The sequence below is a fragment of the Artemia sp. Qi Xiang Cuo genome, chromosome 1 (genome assembly GCF_049724085.1).
Source record: "Artemia sp. Qi Xiang Cuo chromosome 1, ASM4972408v1, whole genome shotgun sequence".
Lineage (NCBI taxonomy): Eukaryota > Metazoa > Arthropoda > Branchiopoda > Anostraca > Artemiidae > Artemia > Artemia sp. Qi Xiang Cuo.
Genome location: NC_142794.1, coordinates 105,619,798 through 105,640,976, shown reverse-complemented (window position 1 = coordinate 105,640,976; position 21,179 = coordinate 105,619,798). Strand labels below are relative to the sequence as shown.

Below are 21,179 nucleotides of genomic sequence, written 5' to 3'. Positions count from 1 at the left end.
TATCACCAGAGACCTCCTTAAGAGTTTATGTAGATGAATGGCAGTATTTCCTTTTCCTTTACCCCACCTACCAGGTAATAACTCATAGCTCTTTTTATATTCGCTTTTCTGTAAAAGGAAAAAGATGGTTGTATCTACACTTTGGAAATTTGATATCATTTTTGGAAATTTACAATAAAATTTGGTAATTTTCTCCTGGGTTGGCCTTTTTTATTTCTCTCACGATCAGTGGCGAGAATTGAAGTCAGTAATCTGGTTTGTTCGACTGCAAATTAAAACTTATTGCAAACCAGCTTGACTTTTCTAGTCTGCTTCTTTTGAAAAATTATTATTGGTAACGAATGGCTGTTATTATTGTTTTTGATGGTATTGGATGATACTATATTCTTCTAAAATTTTGCTTGATTTTATTGTAAGATTTTCTAATTTCTTTGTGGTATGTCATTTATTCTTTTCTTTGTGATCGATGGTGATGCTTGTAGTTAGAAAACTGCATTTTTGTAATTAAAACTTATTGTGTAACCAGATAGATGTTTCTAGTGAATTTCTAAAATAGTGGTGTGTATTGTAGTTGTGATTTCATTTAATTGTAAAATCTAGTGAAGATTAGTGAAATTTGACTCATTTTATCATCTTTTTTGGTTTACGACACCAATTCTTTTTTAGTATCTAATATAATTGTTACTTTGAGTTTTTAAATTGGAATAAAAAATTGAATGATTGTTAGTTAAATAAACAAAATTTTGTTAAAGATACGGGTTGTTTAAATCAAATACTAATAAACAAGTCACTGAACTTTTTAAACCTTGTATTAAAGAAAAATAGTTTTTTTTTATCCCATTGCTTTTGTATCACTGCGTTCTATCTTTGATCATCGAAAAAAAACTTTAATTATTAGCGTTAAAAAAAATTAGTGTTTGACGTCCTGCTTTTCGTTTGGTTGAAGTTGGATTCCCAAAAATTACTAAAGTTGGGAAACGGTCGTCCGTCATCCGTTTCGTTATCTGTTACTGATACCTTACCTGTTACTGACATCCAATGTAAACATCCAAATTCTATCATAATCATTTGGATATTAGATCCTTTTTTAAAACTAATTCTAGCTAAAATGGCTCTAAACATAAGACTAGAAATAAAGTAGTGAAACTATCATTGATCTGTATTCTTCGCAACAGATGCTAATTCCTCATTGCTTCGTTTGATACACGATTGCTATTAGACAATCTGACTTTTTGTATCAGACACCTTTTCTGGGTTTGAACATAGACAGCGTTTGAGACTGCTAAGGTTACTTATTTACTAACTGCGAGTTTTAACTTGGCGTTTCAAACGCATTATTAAGCCTACATAATGTAAGAGATTTTGAGTTGCAAGGGACAAGTTCGAGGATTATTCAGAAAATACGGATAATCCTCGAAAGTAACGGCATTTTCTTCTCTCTTCTTGATCTTGTGGTAGGCGCATTGGCTTCCAGATCTCCCATCTTGGGCATGTCACTCCGGAGCACCATCAAAGTTTGGTGCAATTGGCCTTATTACTGCGGCTATTTTAAGGTGGGATATGTTTGGAACTTTGCGCAGTACGGACCATTATTTTTACATGCTATATTCTTAAAGTTTCTTCTTGTTGTTTTAATTTGCTTTGTGTACTTTATTTACTGATCTTTTTTTGGTTGTTTCTGTGTATTATGTGACATTCTATTATTTCTTCCTCCTCTCTCTCTATTGTATTTGCTCGGCTTTTTACTTTAAAAGCAATAATATTTTACTTTAACAGCAATAATTTACTTTAAAGGAATAAATCTCATTTATTCGCCCATTCATTAGTATTTTACTATACCTGCTTGGTCATTCATTATCATTATAAGAATTAGTTTGACCGCCCCCCTCTCTCTCGAAAATGTAATTCCGCGTAAGTGCCTAACCGTCGTATAAAGTCACTTTCCTCACTGTACAATGGGAAAAGCAGAAAGAAAAGAATGAACGAATTCATACATGCAAATATCTCGAGCCCATGGGCTTTAACTGACCGTTACGATTCTTTTTGTATTTTTGGAAAGAATCAGATATGTGAAGAAACAACCGACATTAAACTATTTTAGTCCTGCATATTGGTAAATAATTCGCTAATGGGGAGGAGAAAGTCTTTTTTCTTTGTATGTAAGTATTCCTGAATTCATAACTCGGAAAGTTTACCCTGCTTTGTTTTACTGCTGGGGAATGGTATTGAAATATTGAGAGACAGTTTTGTTAGGGGCTGGGGGACTTTGAATTCAGTTTGAGAGGCGGGGGCAAAACAATCTTAAATAACCAATCCTTGCAAAAGAGCATACACTTCGTTAAAAAAAGAAAAATTATCTATACCTGTCATCTGATATACTTCGCTTTTATTAAAATATAATAGTTTGGACTCTCTTTTTAGGTTCCAAGAGTTGTGTGGAAGAGCCTATATGATTTTACGAAAACATGCAAATCTACTTATTACCCTTTTTACTATGATGCTCCCAACAGGAATTCCTGAATTACAGGTTTGTTTCTGATAAATATTTTTAAAAGTTAGCTCTTAGTGTTAGGATTTCGAATATGTTTTCTTGTAAAGTTTAAGATTATTGAACAGTTGAATACTAAACTTGAGAGTTTTGAAATTTGATAATGCGGAAGATGGTTGGAATAATTTTAGAAAAACAATTTGTGAAGCTGCTGATGGTGTCTTAGGGAAGAAAGTTAGGACTGCAGCTAGGAATATTAGCGAAAAAACTTTATGTTTTAATAGTGAGGAGAAGGGGTTTGTACAAGAATTATCTGAGTGATAAATCATATGAAAACAAAAGGAATGTAAAGAAAGTAGAGAAAGCATTAAAATATGAACTAAGGAGGTGTGAAGTGGAGGCCATGGATAAAATTGCCGAAGATCTGGAAGATGTAGCTAGACCGCATAATAGTAAAATATTGTGTATCATGTTAATAAATTGAGAGGGAGTAGTAAATCCAGACCTGTCCCAGTTAAAGATAGGAATGGGGCCACAATTAGTGATAAGGAAAAATTTAAATAGAGATTGGCGGAACATTTTGAGAATGTGCTAAACCGAGATAGAGTTGCAGGGAAAGATATAGAGGAAGTGCCTGAGTTGTCAAACACCTTTGGTCCTCAGTTTTATGGATTATGAGCAATCGTTCTATTCTGTTGATAAAAGAGCTTTAGCAAAGGTCTTATCCTTGTATGGTATACCAGACAAATACATTGAAGTGATTAGTGCTATGTACGAGAATAACACTGCTCCGGTTAAGGTACGAAATGAGGTTAGTAGCTGGTCTTGTATTAAATCAGGAGTTAAGCTGGGTTGTGTTTTATCCACCTTTGTATGGATCATCTTGATGGGCTTTGTCTTAATGAGCACAAGAAAGACAATGGGAGACCACGGAATCAAATAGGGAGGACAAAATCTCCTGGTCTTATTTTATGCTGATGATTTAAGCATCCTAGATGAAAGCGTGAGCAAAGTGAATGAACTTTTAGAGGTTTTGCGATTTCAGGATGCTATTATAGGTTTGAAAACTTATGTTAAGAAGACTAAGTCACTAAGGCTAGGAATAAGTGAAGATTAAAAGGTGACGTTTGGTAACAGAAAGATTGATCAGGTGGGCAGCTTCACTTACCTTGGTAGTATTATTAGTAAATACGGTGGGAGCAGTGAATATGTTAAGAGTAAAATAGCCATGGCTCAGGATGTTTTTTCACAGTTAAAAAAGTTTAGAAGAATTGGAAGATAAGTTTGCAAACCAGGATTAGAACATTGGAAGGGACAGTGATGACAGTGGGCAAATATGGATCTGAAGCATGGGCGCTCCTAAAAGTGGATGAAGATTTACTAGATGTTTTCCAGAAAGAATGCCTACAGATTGTTCTTGGTACCTGGCTGACTGATCGTATTTCAAACTATAGGCTGTACGAAAAATTTGGTTCAATCCCGCTTTTTAGGGCTATAATGAAAGAAAGGTTGAAAGGGTTAGGGCACATTTTGCGGATGAAGGATGACAGGTTACCGAAGATTGTCCTTTTTGGCCAACCGTCTAGGGCTAGACGGGAAGCAGGTCGTTCTCTTCTGGGGCGGGAGGATGTCATAGAGAAAGATTTAAAGGGAATAGGAACTTCCTGGGAGGATGTAAAGGGGAGTTGTTAGTAGTAGAAGTATTGAAATGCATATAAATTAAAAGGGACACTAAGAAAGTATCAATAATCCAACTACAGTAAGTCAATAAAAGAGTTAAAAAATAAAAACTGGTCAAGAAGGGGGGGACAAAAAAGAGGGAAAAAAAGAAACTATTGGGACATTTTATTCATTTTTTCTGTAATAAAGGGGACCAAAGTTCTTTCGTATCTCGAAGTAACGCAGTGAATGGGGGACAAAACAGGGATGGGCTCAGAAACAGCTCGAGGCGGCCGTAATCTGGATGGGGAGTGACGTTTGGGGAAAATACTTGCCGTCCGAGGGTTTGATATGGTATTTTTTGCAAAATGGATGCACAAATTATTTCTTCGTCTCTCGAGGGTCTCTAGTTTTGAAATATTGAACAAATACAAATATGGTATCTTGCTCCCTTAAAAAATAATTCTTAGAGCTCTCTTTTGGACACTTTCAATTTTTTGTGTTGCTTCAGTTGAGAGGCCAGGGTGCCACACAGGACAAGCATACTCTAATATGGGATGCACAAAAGAAATGTATACTTGTAGTAAGTGTGATTGGGGGCAACTAAATTTATTTAAAAGTTTAAGGAGGTAACGCGAGGAGTTTGCTTGTCGTAGGATATTATTTATCTGGGTATCCCATTTCAATTTGGAAGAAATTGTAACACCAAGGAGTTAAAGAGATGTGATTAATTAGATTAATTAGATTAATTAGATTAAGAGAATGTGATTTGAATTAGAGCTTTCAAAAATTAACATTAAAGTGGACTCGTGAAAATGTAATTCCCCTGACTATAAATTTCTCTATTAATTTCTCTTTTTTTGTCGGAAAAAGGGATTTTTGGCCCTGCATAATTTTTTGGCATTATGGCCCCGTCCCAGAAATTTTTTAAAGAATTTAATCTGTCAGCTGCTGCAATCCATTCAATTTTTTCGCTTGGTCTTGTTAATATACTAAATTGAAGTTTTTGCAATTGAAAGTAAGGAGCAACATTAAAACTTACAACGAATAGAAATTATTACGTATATGAGGGGGTTGCCTCCCCCTCAACACCTCCCTCTTTACGCTAACGTTTTGTAGTACTTAAAAAAAAGTATCGTATTGCTCTAATTAAACGGACCTTGTGTTTCAGGAGTCCTTCTTGAAGGATTGGGACAAAATTCGAACTTTAGCGTAAATAGCGAGGTATTGAGGAGGGGACAACACCCCTCATATACTTAATAATTCCTTTTTGTTTTAAGTTCGAATGTTGCTCCTTACTCTCAGTTGAAAAAACTTTTTTTAAATTTAATTTCAGATTAAAAAATAAATAAAACCAGGAAATCTGGCTCCACCTCTACGGAAAAATCCCTCCTTCGCACTGATATCTCCTTTTCAATCTTGGTGAAAATGTACCACGGACAATTACCCTTAACATCTTCACGCTTAAAATTGTGTCGGCAAAGAGAAAGCAAGGCATAAGAAGAATTTCTAATAGGAATTCTGGCGAATTCCTTGAGTGTAAAATTTCACCGGAAGAAATCACACCTTAGAAGCTTCCCTCTCCATGGAAAATTATCCCCGTGTAAAATCCCCCAGCAGAAAATTTGCGCCCTCCCCACCCGAAACTTGTATGGATACTTCCCAATAACAATTGCTATACGTAGACAATGGGCAAATTCTATAACTTCAACCCAGGGGCCATGGGGAGCCGTGTTATCTCAAAAGACATAGTTATTCGACCTTTCAACTATACTGAACAAAATGGTTATCTTAATATTTTGATCAGGCCATTTTGAGAAAAAAATGGCGTGGGAGGGTGCCTAGTTGCCCGCCAATCTTTTTGTTCACTTAAAAAGGGCACTAGTACTTTCAGTTTTCGTTCGATTGAGTCCTCTTCTGATATTCTAGGACCACTAGGTTGATACGATCACCCCTGGAAAAAAAGAAAGAAAAACGAACAAACAAATAAATACGCATCCATAACTTTCTTCAGGCAAAAAATACAAAATTATGCTGAAAATATGCTCTGAATCGGTGTGATTTTCATTTTGATTCCATTACTTTTAGGGGGTGTTCCCCTCTTTTTGTTGAAAATCATGCAAATGTTCTCAGGCTTCTAGCCATTGATGGGTAAGATTTAGACATAATGGGACTTATATATTTGGAATCATAATAAGCCGATTCTTCCAATCGGTCTTGAGTAGTCGGTCTCAATTAGTTGTAATCAATGTCGTGAGTAGTTACAGTCGTTAGTCGCCGTTGCAAATAATTTTAGAACCAGTTGTAAGTCGGTGCAGTTACGGTCACAGTAGCAGTTGCAGTAGCAGTGGGTCCTGAAATTTTCAATTTTAAAACCCTTGCCCGTTCCTAAGATATTGTAAATACAATTCTTTCATAGCCTGGATACAGATACTGTGGTTTGATCCCAATTCAATATATCCATCAACATTCTCCCTTGCTGCAACAATTATGAAAGCTGCAGTTTCTAGATTTGTAAGATGGTATATTTTTTCGGCCATTTTTTCGGATTTTTCGCACACGTTTATTTTTAAAGTTTTAGCCGCCTAAGTGTTAAAAATGCATACCTGCACCGAATATATTTTGCATTAGAATCTGAGTTCTCAGGTTTTCCTAATTTTTTTTATAAGACGTATATGATCGTGTACGTTCATAGTAAGCTGTGCTAAATCAGCTAACAAGACTGGTTAGACCAGATGATACAGCATCCGATTTGCACGGGTTCAAGCCAGATAGTAGGCTTCTTTTGTATGTAGAAAGTCAAATATTGAAACTATATTCCTTTTTGAGTAAAAGATTTAGCGATGAAAATCGCTATTCGGCAATCTTATCCTTGCAAATGGATTAGATAAAAAATATTTTTCAACTAAAACTAAGGAGCAACATTTGAACTTAAAACGACATACGAAGCCAAGAGAGGAAAGGAAATAATAAATGAAAAATAAAACCCAAAAAGGGTGAGAAAACGAGGATGTTGTAGCCAGTGGCAAAAACAGGAAGACGAAAAACAAGCAAATATTTTGACAAGGACCTCCGCCAAGTCCTCAGTGCTAAACAAAAAAGAAGAAAAAAAATCTAACCTATTGGAGTTTACTGTACCAGATACGAACAGACACTGAATGAAAGACCAAGCCGAAACCAATGAAAGACAATATTTACCAAAGAGATTGAGCAAGAATGTTGTGCCTCGCGAGACTTTTTGCTTGTCTGCAAATTCGGTTTTTATTAGGTATACAAATAGAATCTCTTAAATTTGACTTGGTGCAAATGTTACTTGAGTCTTTTAGTATTAAATTGTTATAAATTGGGCTTAATGAAATGTCTCTGATCTCTTTATTTATAGTCACATTTCTGTTTATATATTTTTTTATCTCAATTACCTCTTTAAAAGGTTACAGTTGGCCATTTACAGGAGATATTAAAGTTGCCACCACAAAAAGTACCAGATGTGTAGGATTTTCGAAGATATGCAGAGCTAATGCGGAATCAAAGTTGTCATTTTTATTTTTCAATCTCAGGGACTTATCTATTAAAATTTTGTGTTCATGCAAACTTTCACCAAGTTGTTGATGGGCCCTACCAATGTAAAATTTCCCACAGGAACACGGGACTCTGTAGACACCAGTACTCAGTACATGGTCAGTTTTGTCTTTTCCTGAGTTAAAAAAATTGTTGGACTTTTTGTTCACTTTTGAAAGAAACAGTGAGATTGTGTGTATTTAAAATTTTCTAAGTTTATCATTGAGTTTTGAAATGTATGGTAGAGTGGGGAAAGTATTTTTCTCAATTGCCGGAACAACTGAATCAAGGGGGACGAGCTCTCTATTTTCTTGTTTTATCTTTTTTAATCGTCTATCTATGATATTTTCAATAAGGTTTATTGGGTAGCCATTGCAGAAAAGAATATCTTTGATATAATTTAATTCAGAATTTACGTGATTAAGTGAGCAAGTTTTTAAAACTCAGTCGACTAAAGAGATTATTTTTTTTAATACAAGGAGGGTGATTTGACGAGAAGTGCAGATACTGATCGTTATGGGTCGGCTTCCTGTATATAGAAAATTCAAGGCTAGGAGTATTTTTTATAATCAAAAAATCCAAGAAAGGCAGCTTGCTTGATTCTTCTAGTTCCATTGTGATTTGGACATTCGAATCAAAAGAGTTTAAATGTACCAAAAAATCCTCAAGAGAGTCTGTTCGTTTTTAGTTTTAATGTTACCTCTTATTTTCAATTAGAAAAACTTGTTTGTTTTTTATATTTAATTTTTGATCTTTTTTTTAAATACTGCCGGGAAATCTGCTTCCCCTTCCTTGTAAGATTCCGTTACACACGAAATTTTTTTCATGGTAAGACCCTCTCACGTACCCCCCCCCCCTAGAAAAATCCCCCTCCCCCTGAAAAATGTCTATATCCCAATAACCAATACTATTTGTAAGCAACGACCAAAGTTCATAGTTCGCAGCCCTTTCTGTCGGACTTTGGGGGGGGGGCAAGTCATCCATAGTTATTAAATCTTTCTACTATGTTGAACAAAATGGCTATCTTAAAATTGTGATCGGGCAACCCAGAGGAAAAAGGGGTTTGGGAGGGGTGCTACCTGCCTTCCAGTATTTTGGTCACCTAAAAAAGGCACTAGAACTTGTAATTTCCGATCGAATGAGTCCTCTCCCGATATTTTATGATCGCTGGGTTGATACATTCACCCATGAGAAAACAAAACACTCATGCGTGATCTTTCTTCTGGCAAAAAAGACAAAACTCCACATTTTTGCTTATAGGAGCTTGAAACCTCTAAAGTAGGGTTCTCTGATAAGCTAAATCTGATCGAGTGATTTTCATTAAGATCGCCTAATGTTTTATTGGTTTTATACCACTTTTTTCAAAAATTTGGCAAATTATATCAGGCTTGTAACTTTTGATGGTTAACATAAAACTTTATGAATTTTTTATATTTTGAATTTTTTTTGGATTCAACATCTTTATTAAATATAATTCATGCCGGCTTGACGACCGGTTATAAACAAAGCACAAATATCTTGAAAAACGCAACCAGTACACAATAACTAAATTATACAGCTAACCAAATCATCACTGAAATAAACACAAATAATGAACAAAAAAATTAGAGATGTTAATAATAAGTACAGAGCAATAAATTAAAAAAAAAATATTCTAACAGGAAAATACCTAAATTGTCCTCTCTCGGAATCCTGTCCCACACTCACCAACTGCCCGGAAGGAGATGCTTCCTTAATCAGTTTTTAAATTGTGGCACACTTTCCGCTTCCCGAATTGAGTCTGGAAAGGTATTCCAGACCACCGGACCCGGGTGCTTTGCCACATGGCTAGAACGAACCGTACCTCTTGGCGCACTTACCAAGTCTTCAGCATTTCTCGTAGCATATCAGTGATAAAATGAATTAAAACGAAACAAATTATTAAAAACATCAGGCGCAAAACCATTCAAACTCTGAAACACAAAAATACCAATTTGAAAATCTCCAATTTGAGAAATATTCAAAATCCTAAGTTTCATAAAAATCGACTCTGTACCTAAAACTACTATATCATATTTACCAGTTAACCTCACAGCTTTATTTTACTGAATCTGCATTCGTTTAAAATTGCACGTAAAATTACTAGCCCAAATCATACATCCATGATTTATATACGATGCAGTCAAAGAGTAATATAAAAGAATTAAAACCTGAGAAGGTAAAAACTGTTGAAAACTTCTTAAAATCCCAAGGCCACGCGCTACCTTACACGCAACCACCCCTGCGTGTATTCCCCAGCCTAGGCTTTGATCGAGTAAAAATCCTAGATGTTACGCGTCCTTAACCCGCTTTTATACAGAACCATGTGCTCCGATTGTACTGTAAATATTTAAAGATAAACCAGTCCGATTGAATAGAATATATATTTACTCGTTTTCGCGTTAATGCTAAGTAAGCTAGTGCCTACAAACTCACTCAACCCTTGCAGAGCTCTGTTTGCCTTCTGGATCAATTCTTCAAGAGTCTTCGCTGCCACAACAAGTGCTGTATCGTCTGCGAAAGATGTCATAGACGCACCAGGAATGTAGAACCGCTTACTATCGACATACACTAAATACAACAGGGGTCCTAAAACAGAGCCCTGAGGAACTCCACATGAAATAGGAAAAAACCTAGAAAACTGCTCTCCTAGATTTACCCTCACTGACCTACCATTTAAATATGAACTAAACCAATTCAAACATCTCTCTTTTGCACCCACATCTCTTAATCTATCCAATAAAATACTGAAATTAGCGGTATCAAACGTTTTTTTTTAAATCTATAAAAATACTAAAACAATACTCACCCTAAGTTAACATTTTTTAAACGATGCTGTACAGCATGCGAAGTCGATGGCCCTTTTGGAATCTGAACTGACAATGCATGCAGGCTCGTTAGGTGATCATAAAGTCTTCCATAGATAACTTTTTCTTAAAGTTTCGAAAATACTGGCAAAATAGAAATAGGTCATCAGTTCGATATATCGAATTGAGTGCCACTTTTGTAGAGAGGGAGAATCTTCGCTGTTTTCAATAATTTAGGAAAAAATCCCTTCTCCATTGATAAATTTATTAGCATGAATAAGCATTGAAATTCGATTCTTTTGATATATCCACTGTTATCAAGACTCCGTTTCTTAGAGTTTCGGTTACTATTGAGCTGCATCACTAATTATTTACAATTCGTTATTATTGGGGTGTATGTGCGGGGTCACCACTTTTAAAGGCAAAAATGACGCAAAAAAGGTTGCTATGGCACTTACTCGAAGGGGAGAACCCCTTGTCGGCCCAAATGTTAGTGAGATTCCCGCTCTTACCCCAACGGTTCTGCAAATATCGGGTTTGGTACTACCCTATTTACAGTATACCCTGTCCCAGGGTATGATAACGCGATCGAGTGGTCAAATGGCCACTTTCGAAAGCCGACTGTACCCACCTTGGGTTACGGCTAGAAAATCTCTACTCTCTCCTTGGAGGTAACAACCCTCCCTGTCAATATAACAATGACGGTACCTTGTAGCTCTATTCCTACCCTGCCTGGGTTACGGAAAATAGTACACAGTTGGTAGAAAATGCCTTACTTGTATTCTTCCAAAAGGGTCACAAATACCACAAAAATATATATATCCCCGACTGGGGTTAGAACGCAGACTAAAAAACATAATAATAATTTTTACAGCACTGTTTGTATGGGTGGACCGTCACTTGGCCCAGCCAATCAGCTACCTCCTCATTCAAACCCAATTTTACCTCTTAGATTTATGTTTCAGTGACTCCCAACCAGCAAGTATAAAAATAACCTTGCTTCACAGCTTACCTATTGCAAAACCACCTATCGCTTAGTAACGGGAATTTAACCTGTCTTTTGAAATTATACTATAAGCAAATGTAATTAAAGAAACGAAAATAGGTCATTTATCTGAAATGAAAAGAAACTGGGGTGGAACCCCAACACCTCCCCCCGTAAGATAAATGACCGCCCACGCGCTACCGTGGTTCATCCTTACAAACATAAACACTTAACTTCAACTTTACAAAATCCATTTGCCTTCTCTCTTCCACCGCTTGGCTCTGGAATCTGGATCGGTCGTCCTCGACACGTCCCTACTCTAGGACCACCATGGTCTAAATCGCATAGCATCCGCACTAGATTTTGCAAGTTGAAGTCTTCAAGTTTCGTAGGTAATGATTGTGCGCAGCACAATTCAAAACAACAAATTTTCCCGCTGTCACGAATTTGCATTGGAGAGGAGCAGAGAATCAGTTTCTGGCACATGTGATGATGCCAGCCATCGTGAAAAATTGGCTGCACTAGCCTCTTAATTTCTATCTTTGGAAACAACCCCACATCTCAATCAAAAAGTAATTTGCCCATTGGCAAAATTTCAAATAATCTAAGGCCGAAAATGCCAGGGCCTGCGAAAACGATAAGGGTACTGGAAATGAAGTAAAATTTTTCTCGAACCATGAATCGCCTTTTTTCTGGGTTCCCTCCCCTCGGATAATTAACTGAAGAATATACGTTGATGCTAATTGAAGATGAAACTTAGATACATATCCCACTGAATACAATTTGCCGAAATTAATTGTCGGTCCCTATGAAGAATAACAACTATGATTAGGGTTACTGGACAAAGGTTTGGGTGAAGTATGAAGTGACTGAGAGAGAGTATCCCCCAAGGACTCCATATCAGAAAGGCAAAATCTCGGTAAAGGGATCACAACTTGTCCACCAGTTGTGTATTGAGGAAAAGGGCTATCTTTTGCGACTTCCCGCAGGGGATCTTCCCAAAGGGATTCCTCCCCCCATAAAGGAACAAGCCCTCTTTTGAGTTGATCAAACCAATATCAGATTCCTTTCCAAATTTTTCCAATCCGACTCGACATTCCATATTTCCCAACTTCCCCCTAACCCGTTGTAGGTCATTCATCTCTATTTTGTAACCATCTTCTTTTATTCCCCATGGGTCTTTGACCTCTTTTCCCCCCTTATTATCCATGTTTTCAAGGCCAAGCCCATCCAACATTTTATTTTTCTCCCTATTATTTATGTTTTCAAGGCCAAGCCCATCCAACATTTTTTTTTTTCGCCACTGCAGGCTGAATCTCCAAATTTTGTCTCTTCTTTGCATTCCTCTTTTCGTCTCTATTTCTCTCAATTCTGTCATTCGCGAAAAATAATAAATCATCGTTATATCTGATTTGGACTCCAGTGTCCACCATCTTTGACTGAATAATTTCATTGCAGCTCCGTTTAATATCTCTTTTCTCTCTCTTAGTTTTCTTTTGTTTTGTAGTAGCATTAAATAAATCGTCATGAAATCTGAATTGGACTCTAGTGTCCATCTTCGACTGTCTTTCTTTATTGTAGTTCCGCTTAATATCTTTCTTCTCTCTTTTAGTCTTTTTTATTCTTACCGCAGAAACAAATATTTCATCATCAAATGGGAATTGTACTCCTACATTTGGTTTTTCATATAGTACTAAAATTTCTCTATGTTTACGAGGATTAAATAAAAAAAACAAGTTTTTTCAACTGAAAGTAAGGAGTGACATTAAAACTTAAAACGAAAAGAAATTATTCCGTATATGAAAGGGGCTGTCCCCTCCTCAACGCCTCGCTCTTTACGCTAAAGTTTTTATTGTTAAAAAAAGTAGAGTTTTGAGAAAAAGTCAAATATTAGCGTAAAGAGCAGAATGTTGAGGAGGGGCAGCCCCTTTCATATACGGAGTAATTTCTGTTTGTCTTAAGTTTTAATGTTGCTCCTTACTTTCAGTTGAAAAAACTTGTTTTTTTATTTAATTTTTGAACGCTTTTGAATAAATGCTGGTTTTGATCTTGGCTCACAGTACATGAATAATTAAAACAAAATTTTCATATTAATTTAATTTTATTTGGTTAAATGGCTTTCTCAAAACATGTTTAATCTATTTTATGAACGTTTTTATTAGCATTGAATACACGCAACTTACCAAATAGTTTAGCTAACAAAATTCTATAGTCATGTATTTTTAATGCGTACATTAGGAGGTTCGCCCCCTTTTCAATACCTTTCTTTGTACTCTACAGTTTAAATTTCGTTACAGTTTTTTAAAAATGACCGCTTAATCACACAAGCCGTTAATTAGGATAAATAGCTCTTATGAAAGTACTAAAAAATCTCTGGCTTAAAGAGTGAGGTATGACTAGGGGGTGAACCCAATCATATATGTAATATTTTCTGTTCGTTTAAAGTTTTGATGTTGCTGCTGTTGCAGTTGAAAAAATTGTTTTTTTAATTTAATTTCTGATCTTTTTTTAAACAATGCTGGGAAGTCCGGCGCCCCTTCATAGCAATGTCCCTTCCCCTATGAAAATTTCCTTCATGGAAAGATCCTCCTACATAACCCCCGACCCCAGGTACGTACGCAGGAACTTGTTTCGGGGGGAGGCCAATTTGTTTCGGGAGGGGGCCAAATCCTTCAAACCCATTATTCTGTGGGAAAAATCAGAAAATTATGGGAAAATGAAAAAAATCGTGAGATTTCGGGGGGGGGGCCCGGGCCCGGAGGCCCCTCCTCCTCCGTACTTCCCTGCCATACCCCCCCCCCCACTACCAGGAAAAATCTCCCCTGAAAACGTCTGTACTGTATACTTCCCAATAACCAATACTATATGTTAACATTGGGTAAGTTCATAACTTTCAGCCCTCCTACCGGGAAATTCGGGGGATTAAGTCATCCTAAAAGACATGCTTATAATATTTTCGAACATGCTGAACAAAATGGCTATCTCAAAATTTTGATCAGGTGACTTTGGGAAAACAATGAGCGTCGGAGGGGGCCTCGTTGCCCTCAATTTTTTTGGTCACTTAAAAAGGGTACTAGAACTTTTAATTTTTGTTCCAATGAGCCCTCCCACGATATTCTAGGACCACTGGGTCGATACGATCACCCCTGGAAAAAAAAAAAATAAATAAACATTCATCCGTGATCTTTCTTCTGGCAAAAAATGCAAAATTTCACATTTTTGTAGATAGGAGCTTGAAACCTTACAGTAGGGTTTTCTGATACGCAGAATATTATGGCATGATTTTCATTCAGGTTCTATAACTTTTAGGGGGTATTTCCCCCTTTTTTCTAAAATCAGCCAAATTTTCTCAGGCGCGTAACTTTTGAAGAGCAGGATTAAAATTGCTGAAGCTTATATATTTGAAATCAGCATTAATATCTGATTCTTTTGATGTATCTATTTGTATCAAAATACCGTTTTCTAGAGTTTCGGTTACCATTGAGCCGGGTCCCAATAACCAATACTATATGTTAACATTGGGTAAAGTTCATAACTTTCAGCCGTCCTCCTGGGGGCTTCGAGGGATTAAGTCATCCTAAAAGACATAGTTATCATATTTTTGACTATGCTGAACAAAAAGGCTATCTCAAAATTTTGATCAGATGACTTTGGGCAAAAATGAGCGTGGGAGGGGGCCTAGTTGCCCTCCATTTTTTTGGTCACTTAAAAAGGACATTAGAACTTTTAATATCCATTCCAGGGAGCCCTGCCACGATGTTCTAGGACCACTGGGTCGATATGATCACCCCTGGGGAAAAAAAAAACAAATAAACACGCATCCGTGATCTTTCTTCTGGCAAAAAATGGAAAATTCCTCATTTTTGTAGATAGGAGTTTGAAACCTCTAAAGTAGGGTTCTCTGATACGCTGAATATGATGCTGTGATTTTCATTAAGGTCCTATAACTTTTAGGGGGTATTTCCCCCTTTTTCGAAAATCAGCCAAATTTTCTCAGGCGCGTAACTTTTGATAGGTAAAATTAAACTTGATGAAACTTATATATTTGAAATCAGAATTAAAATCTGATTCTTTTGATGTATCTATTGGTATCAAACTTCCGTTTTTTAGAGTTTCGGTTACCATTAAGCCGGGTCGCTCCTTACTTACAGTTCGTTACCACGAACTGTTTGAAAAGCGCGTACAATAAATTTCGTCTCCTTATCCTCTGGTACAATCAGCGCTTCATTTTGGCCTGTACTTGTTAGCGTCTCATATTCATTAAAAGTGTTTTCCAGTTTTCCATTTTCTGGAAATTTTCCCGAAAAATCATTCTCGCGCGTCTTGTTTTCAATATTATGTTGTCGTTTTACTTCCGCATCCCCTTTTTGTGGATTATCAACATTTTGAACCCGAGTATCAAGTATTTCATTTTTCCGACTTGACGGCACAGCCTTCCAATTTGTTTTATGGGCCGGTCTACCTTCCCCCGTAGTCACTGAAGTGGCATGTTTCCCTGTAAAATTATTTAATGTCTGGTAGTTTTCTTTTTCTCACGATAGATTCTTAGACACGTTATTATAGCTATTTGATAGCCTGTGCGTTACATGTGATAAAATCTCAATTTCTAGAATTCCCCAGCGCGCTTCGAATAGGCCTTTCATGGGTCTTTTAAACTCTTGGTGATATCTTTCTTCTTTCTCTCTAGCTATTTTATCATTCTCCTTTTTTCGTAATTAAATAATTAAAAAAACGAAAATAGGTCATTTATCTGAAATGAAAAGAAACTGGGGTGGAACCCCAACAGTTATCACGAACTGTTTGATGTAGAATGGCTATCTCTAAATTTTTATCAGGCAACTTTGGGGAAGAAAGGGGCCGTGGGCGCCCATAGGCTGAATTTCAGCATGATAGGGCTGCCTAAGTAAAGAGCGATGTGGGTGCAATATATTATTTATTTTTATTTTTTGAGACAAGGGCACTTCCTATAGGAAGAAATGTCAGAAACTTCAATAAGAGCTCATGGAGGACAACCAGCCCCCCCCCCCACGTCAATAATTTCCCCAAACACATCCAATCAAATTTTGAAATAGCCATCTTGTTCTCCGTAGTTTAAAAGTCCGAAAATTATGACTTTGGGGATGAGACCCCTCCCTCCACAACCCTTAGGGCAAGGTTTGTAAGTCATGCCCTTGGGGGATATCAGGTTTTTTTATACGAAGGGTGGTCGTATAAACCTCGGAGGGGGCTCATTTGATTGGTAATCAAAAGTTCTAATGGCCTTTTTAACAGTCAAAAGTGATTAGAGGCCATCCAGCCTCCCCCTTACACCAATAATTTCACTAAACACATCCAGTCAGAATTTTTTAGATAGCCATTTTGTTCAGCTTAGTTGAAAGGTCCAGAAATTATGTCTTTGAGAATAACCCCCCCCCCCCCATAGCCCTCAGGGCAAGGCTTGTATGTTTAACGAAGTTTAAAAATCCAGAAATTATATCTTTGTGGACGAGAACCCCCCCCCTCCCACAGTCCTCAGGGTAAGGGTTGTAGGTTATGCCCCGAGGGCATATAAGATTTTATGGAAACAGTGGTCATATAAACTTCGGAGGATACTCATTGGATTGGAAATCTGAAGTTTAAGTGCCACTTTTAAGAGTCAAATTTATTTTAGGGCAGCTATATCCCCCCCTCCACGTCATTCTCCTCATGCCATCTATATTATTTCCAGAATTGCTGTGCCTGACTTTGCTTGTTTGCTGTTAATGGGATAAAGTTATTTTTCATATTGATTTGGACCCTCTAATAGATAGATTTATAGTTAAGTTTAATTGAGAGATCTTCTCCAATCCCTAGAATAGTTCTTTCCCTCTGGGCAACCTCGCCAGCACCATCTTTTCTCAAGTAGACTGTAGCGCAATCTATAACGCCAATTTCATATAGCGCCATCTTTGTTCCAATATATTAAGGTGCTGATTTTTTAATGGGAACAAGCAGAAGAGGGGAAGGAACCCCCCGGAAGCGCCGTATTGTACCTGCTGGTAATCAGTTACCCGAAAATTGTGGGGAAAAGGTGAGGGGATACTTGCACTTCCCTTGTTCAATGGCTGATTTCAGTATTCTCTGATGACTGTTTGCTCCATCCCCTGCCTCCCTGATTGGACTACGCTCTGTGATTTTGCATCTGAAACTGACATCCCTCTGATTTTGTTAATGTGTCCAAGGCCATTTCATTCCGAAAGGGGAATGAGTAGTGTGAAGCCAGATTTAGTATATAGCCCGGTTTTGAAATTCGTCTTCTGAGCAATCTAAGTGGGTAACAAGTATGATGAAATAGTGGCGAAGGCAATACAGTATTTCAAAGCTGATATGCTGTCTAAGACAAAGGATGAATTATAGCAGTTAGCCGCTATGTCTACTCGTGCTACAGATCGTGTTAAGCCCCAGGGCATGGTTGCTGATCTGATAAGAGCCATCCCGACTTTTGACGAGAAGAGAGTAGTCCTCCTCAAGTTTGTAATCTATGAGCCTGACGAGGTACCCATTCTCTCAGGGGAGGTTACAGCCACACTGTCTCGACAGGTCAGTGAGCTTCATTCTACTGTGGACAATCTTATTGACCACCTAAGCTTCTTCAGGCCGGCACAAAATAAGGCTAGTGCGACTATTAGTGCAAATACAACAAACCCGGATACAGCAAAACCTTCTTACTCTGTGATTCTCAAACATTCTCCGAAAGGACTCAAAAAGCCCCACAGTCGCAAGGAGTATCTTGAGGGCACTGATGGTGATTGCTGCACCCATATAGTGAACTTGAGGCCTCTTAGCAAAGAGTTGTGCGTGATACTTGATGACAAAGATGCAGCAAAGTCTCTTGCTGAAGCGCTAAACAGTGCTACAGACAATGATGCTCGGCTGAAGACCTTGCTCATTGTGGTATTATAAGACATGTTCCCGATGTGATAACGCCGAACGATCTATGTTCAAATAGGAATTGCACGAAAGCCGAGAAAATTCGACAAACTCGCTCATACAAGCTTGTCTTTGAAAGTAAGGACAATTTACAAGTAGCAATGAACAGCCCTATAACTCTGGGCTATGAGCGCTTCCGAATAGACGCGTATCAGAATTTTTCAATGAGTTGTTTTCAGTACCAAGAGAACAGTCACGCTGCTAAGGACTGTAAAAACGTTACTAACTGGTCCCGTTGCATTGGCAATCATGTGAACAATAAAGATAAACCCTGCAATGCTGCGCTGAAGTGTGCTCTCTGTAAGCAGACAGACCATCCGTGCTACAGTGTTAAGTGCCCCGGAACCAGAAAGCTCATGATGAAGCCATGATCAACTCTAAGCTAAAAGTTTCTTTGTGGAATCTGAATGGCGGTGTATTTAATAGACTCCCACTGATTGAAAGCTTGATGTCTTGCAACGACGTTTGGTGTCTTCAAGAACATTTTCTTTTAGCCGACTCGCTTTCCCTGTTAAAAGTGAATGACAAAACTCGCCTTTACGGGGTGACAGCTAAGAATTCGGGCAGAGGAAGACCTTCCGGTGGACTTCCGATACTAATCAGTTCTCACCTTTCGGCATCAGTATTTGTTGAGAACGAGTGTTTCCTTGGCATAAAAGTTGCAAATCTGATAGTAGTCTATATTGCTGCTACTGACTGACTGATTACAGGAGCTTGGCTTCCGAAAAAAAGTTCTCTCGTGCAGCAATAAAGCTTGCTAAATTTTTGCAGTAGTGTGCTTATGCATCTCATCGTGTTATCCTCGCTGGGGATGTGAACTGCGACCTCTCAGTGCCAGATCACTCAAGATCTCAAATACTTCTGTCTGCTCTGTCCAATCTGTATGTTGTCCCAAATGATCATTCGTATACGTACATCCATAACTCCGGAGCGACAAGTTCGCTTGATTTCATGCTCTGCTCGAACGGCGTGACTGCGAATGGCTCAAGCCATGTTGACTTTAGCATATCGGTATCGGATCATTTACCAATCTCCAACTCTTTTGTCTTTGATAGTTTTCTATTTAAAAAAGATGAAAAGAAACGGAAGTGGGAATTCAAATGTGACAGGAAGAAAATAAATGCTGTTGTACATAAAGCAAAGCTTGATGCCACACTCGATAAAATTAGGATCCCTATCCAACTGCTGCAACAATCCTCAGACCATATCGAGTCGGAGAAAAAAAATTCTAATCAACATTTACTGTAGTGAAATCACACATGCAATGCGTTGGGCTGAGCATTGTGCCGTTCCTGTACATAAAGTTTGTTCGGGTTCAGAAATACCTGGCTGGTCGATAAATCCGGCTTTACAGCAAAGTTGCAAATCTTCAATGTTTTGGCACCAAATAAGGAATGATTGCGAACGGCCAAAATCTGTTGCTGTTAATGACATACGGTTATATACCAAACGTCGTTTTGCCAAGTGTCTTGCCAATCACAAAGCTGAGATTACTGACTGCAGGAGCGAGCGTCTTGCAACACACCCAAATGAAATTTGGAGATTCATTGGGGGAAATAAGTCAAAAGGTGTCGCTTCAGAGCTTCCAAGTGAGAGTGACTGGATCAACTATTTCACCAGTGAATTTTCTCCATCGGATCCAGTGTTAGAAACCCGCTATGAATCACTACTAGTGGATAGTCTAGTTGATAGATTTGTTTTACCAAATCATTTTTAATTCTGGTATTGTCCCCGATTCTTTTTGTGTTGGTACATTGACTCCTGTTCCGAAAAAAGATAAAGATAGCCGACGATGTTGTTCTTATAGGCCTATAACAGTTTCTTCTGTTCTGTGTAAATTGCTGGAGTTACGAGTTATTATGGATATAAATAAGGCTTGTTCAACTCCGGACAACCAATTTGGATTTAAGTAAGGCTATAGTCGGGAACACTTGCATTATATACCTGCCAACGTTCTGATGGATATAGAGAATAGTGACGAGTTTCTCGTCCTTGCGGCTCATGATGTCTCTCATGCTGTCGATTCTAGTGTGCATTCTCATTTGCTGTATAGTGCGCAGCAGTGAAGTCTCAATCGTTCAGTTATGCGGGTATTTAAAAATCTGTATGCGAGATTATGTGTTGTCGTGAAAGTACCTACTCGTCATGGTTATGTAATGTGTAAAGCCGCAATTCGAGTTTGGAAAAATATCCGCCAGGGTGGTGTAACTTTGCCACCATTGTATAATCATGGCGCGGTTGGAACCCAGAAAAAGGCTAGAATTAGTTTTGTTTTTAAAGGTTTGGACCTTTCCATACTCAATTACGCTGACGACATCCTTAAATTAAGTAGAACGGTATCGTCTGTTGAGGAGAATTTTTCTGTGCTTAGTAGGGAGAATGCCAAAATTGGTCTCGGTATCTCGGTCTTCCGATAGGGGATAGTGTAAAAACGACAAGGGCTCTCCTTATCTTTCATCTAAGTGAAAAACTTAGAAAAGCGTTTGGTGTGCTAGTTTGCTGTAAAGCTTGCTAAAGCAGTTGTATTCTCGTCCGTGTCTACAACGCTTTTGCGATGCCTCATGTTCTCGCATTGACTTCATTTTGGAATATGTTTTCAGCAACTCATGAAAAGACTATTAGATCTGTATATTTTTGTTTCAGGAAATTTCTCTTGTGTATACCCTGCTATGGGCTAGAAACAAAAGACTAGTGTCAGCCTACGAGTTAACTGAGC

The 21,179-nt window shown here is 37.8% G+C and overlaps 1 protein-coding gene across 2 annotated transcripts in view; it reads left to right on the top strand.

The window, feature by feature from the left end:
* Positions 1-21,179, top strand: part of Pi3K92E (phosphatidylinositol 3-kinase 92E) — a 273,282-nt gene that overhangs the window by 232,251 nt on the left and 19,852 nt on the right. For both annotated transcript variants that reach the window (XM_089088449.1, XM_089088440.1), the window contains one exon: positions 2,422-2,527. In XM_089088449.1, coding sequence (XP_088944575.1) covers positions 2,422-2,527 — 106 coding nt within the window. The remainder of the gene's footprint in view (positions 1-2,421; positions 2,528-21,179) is intronic.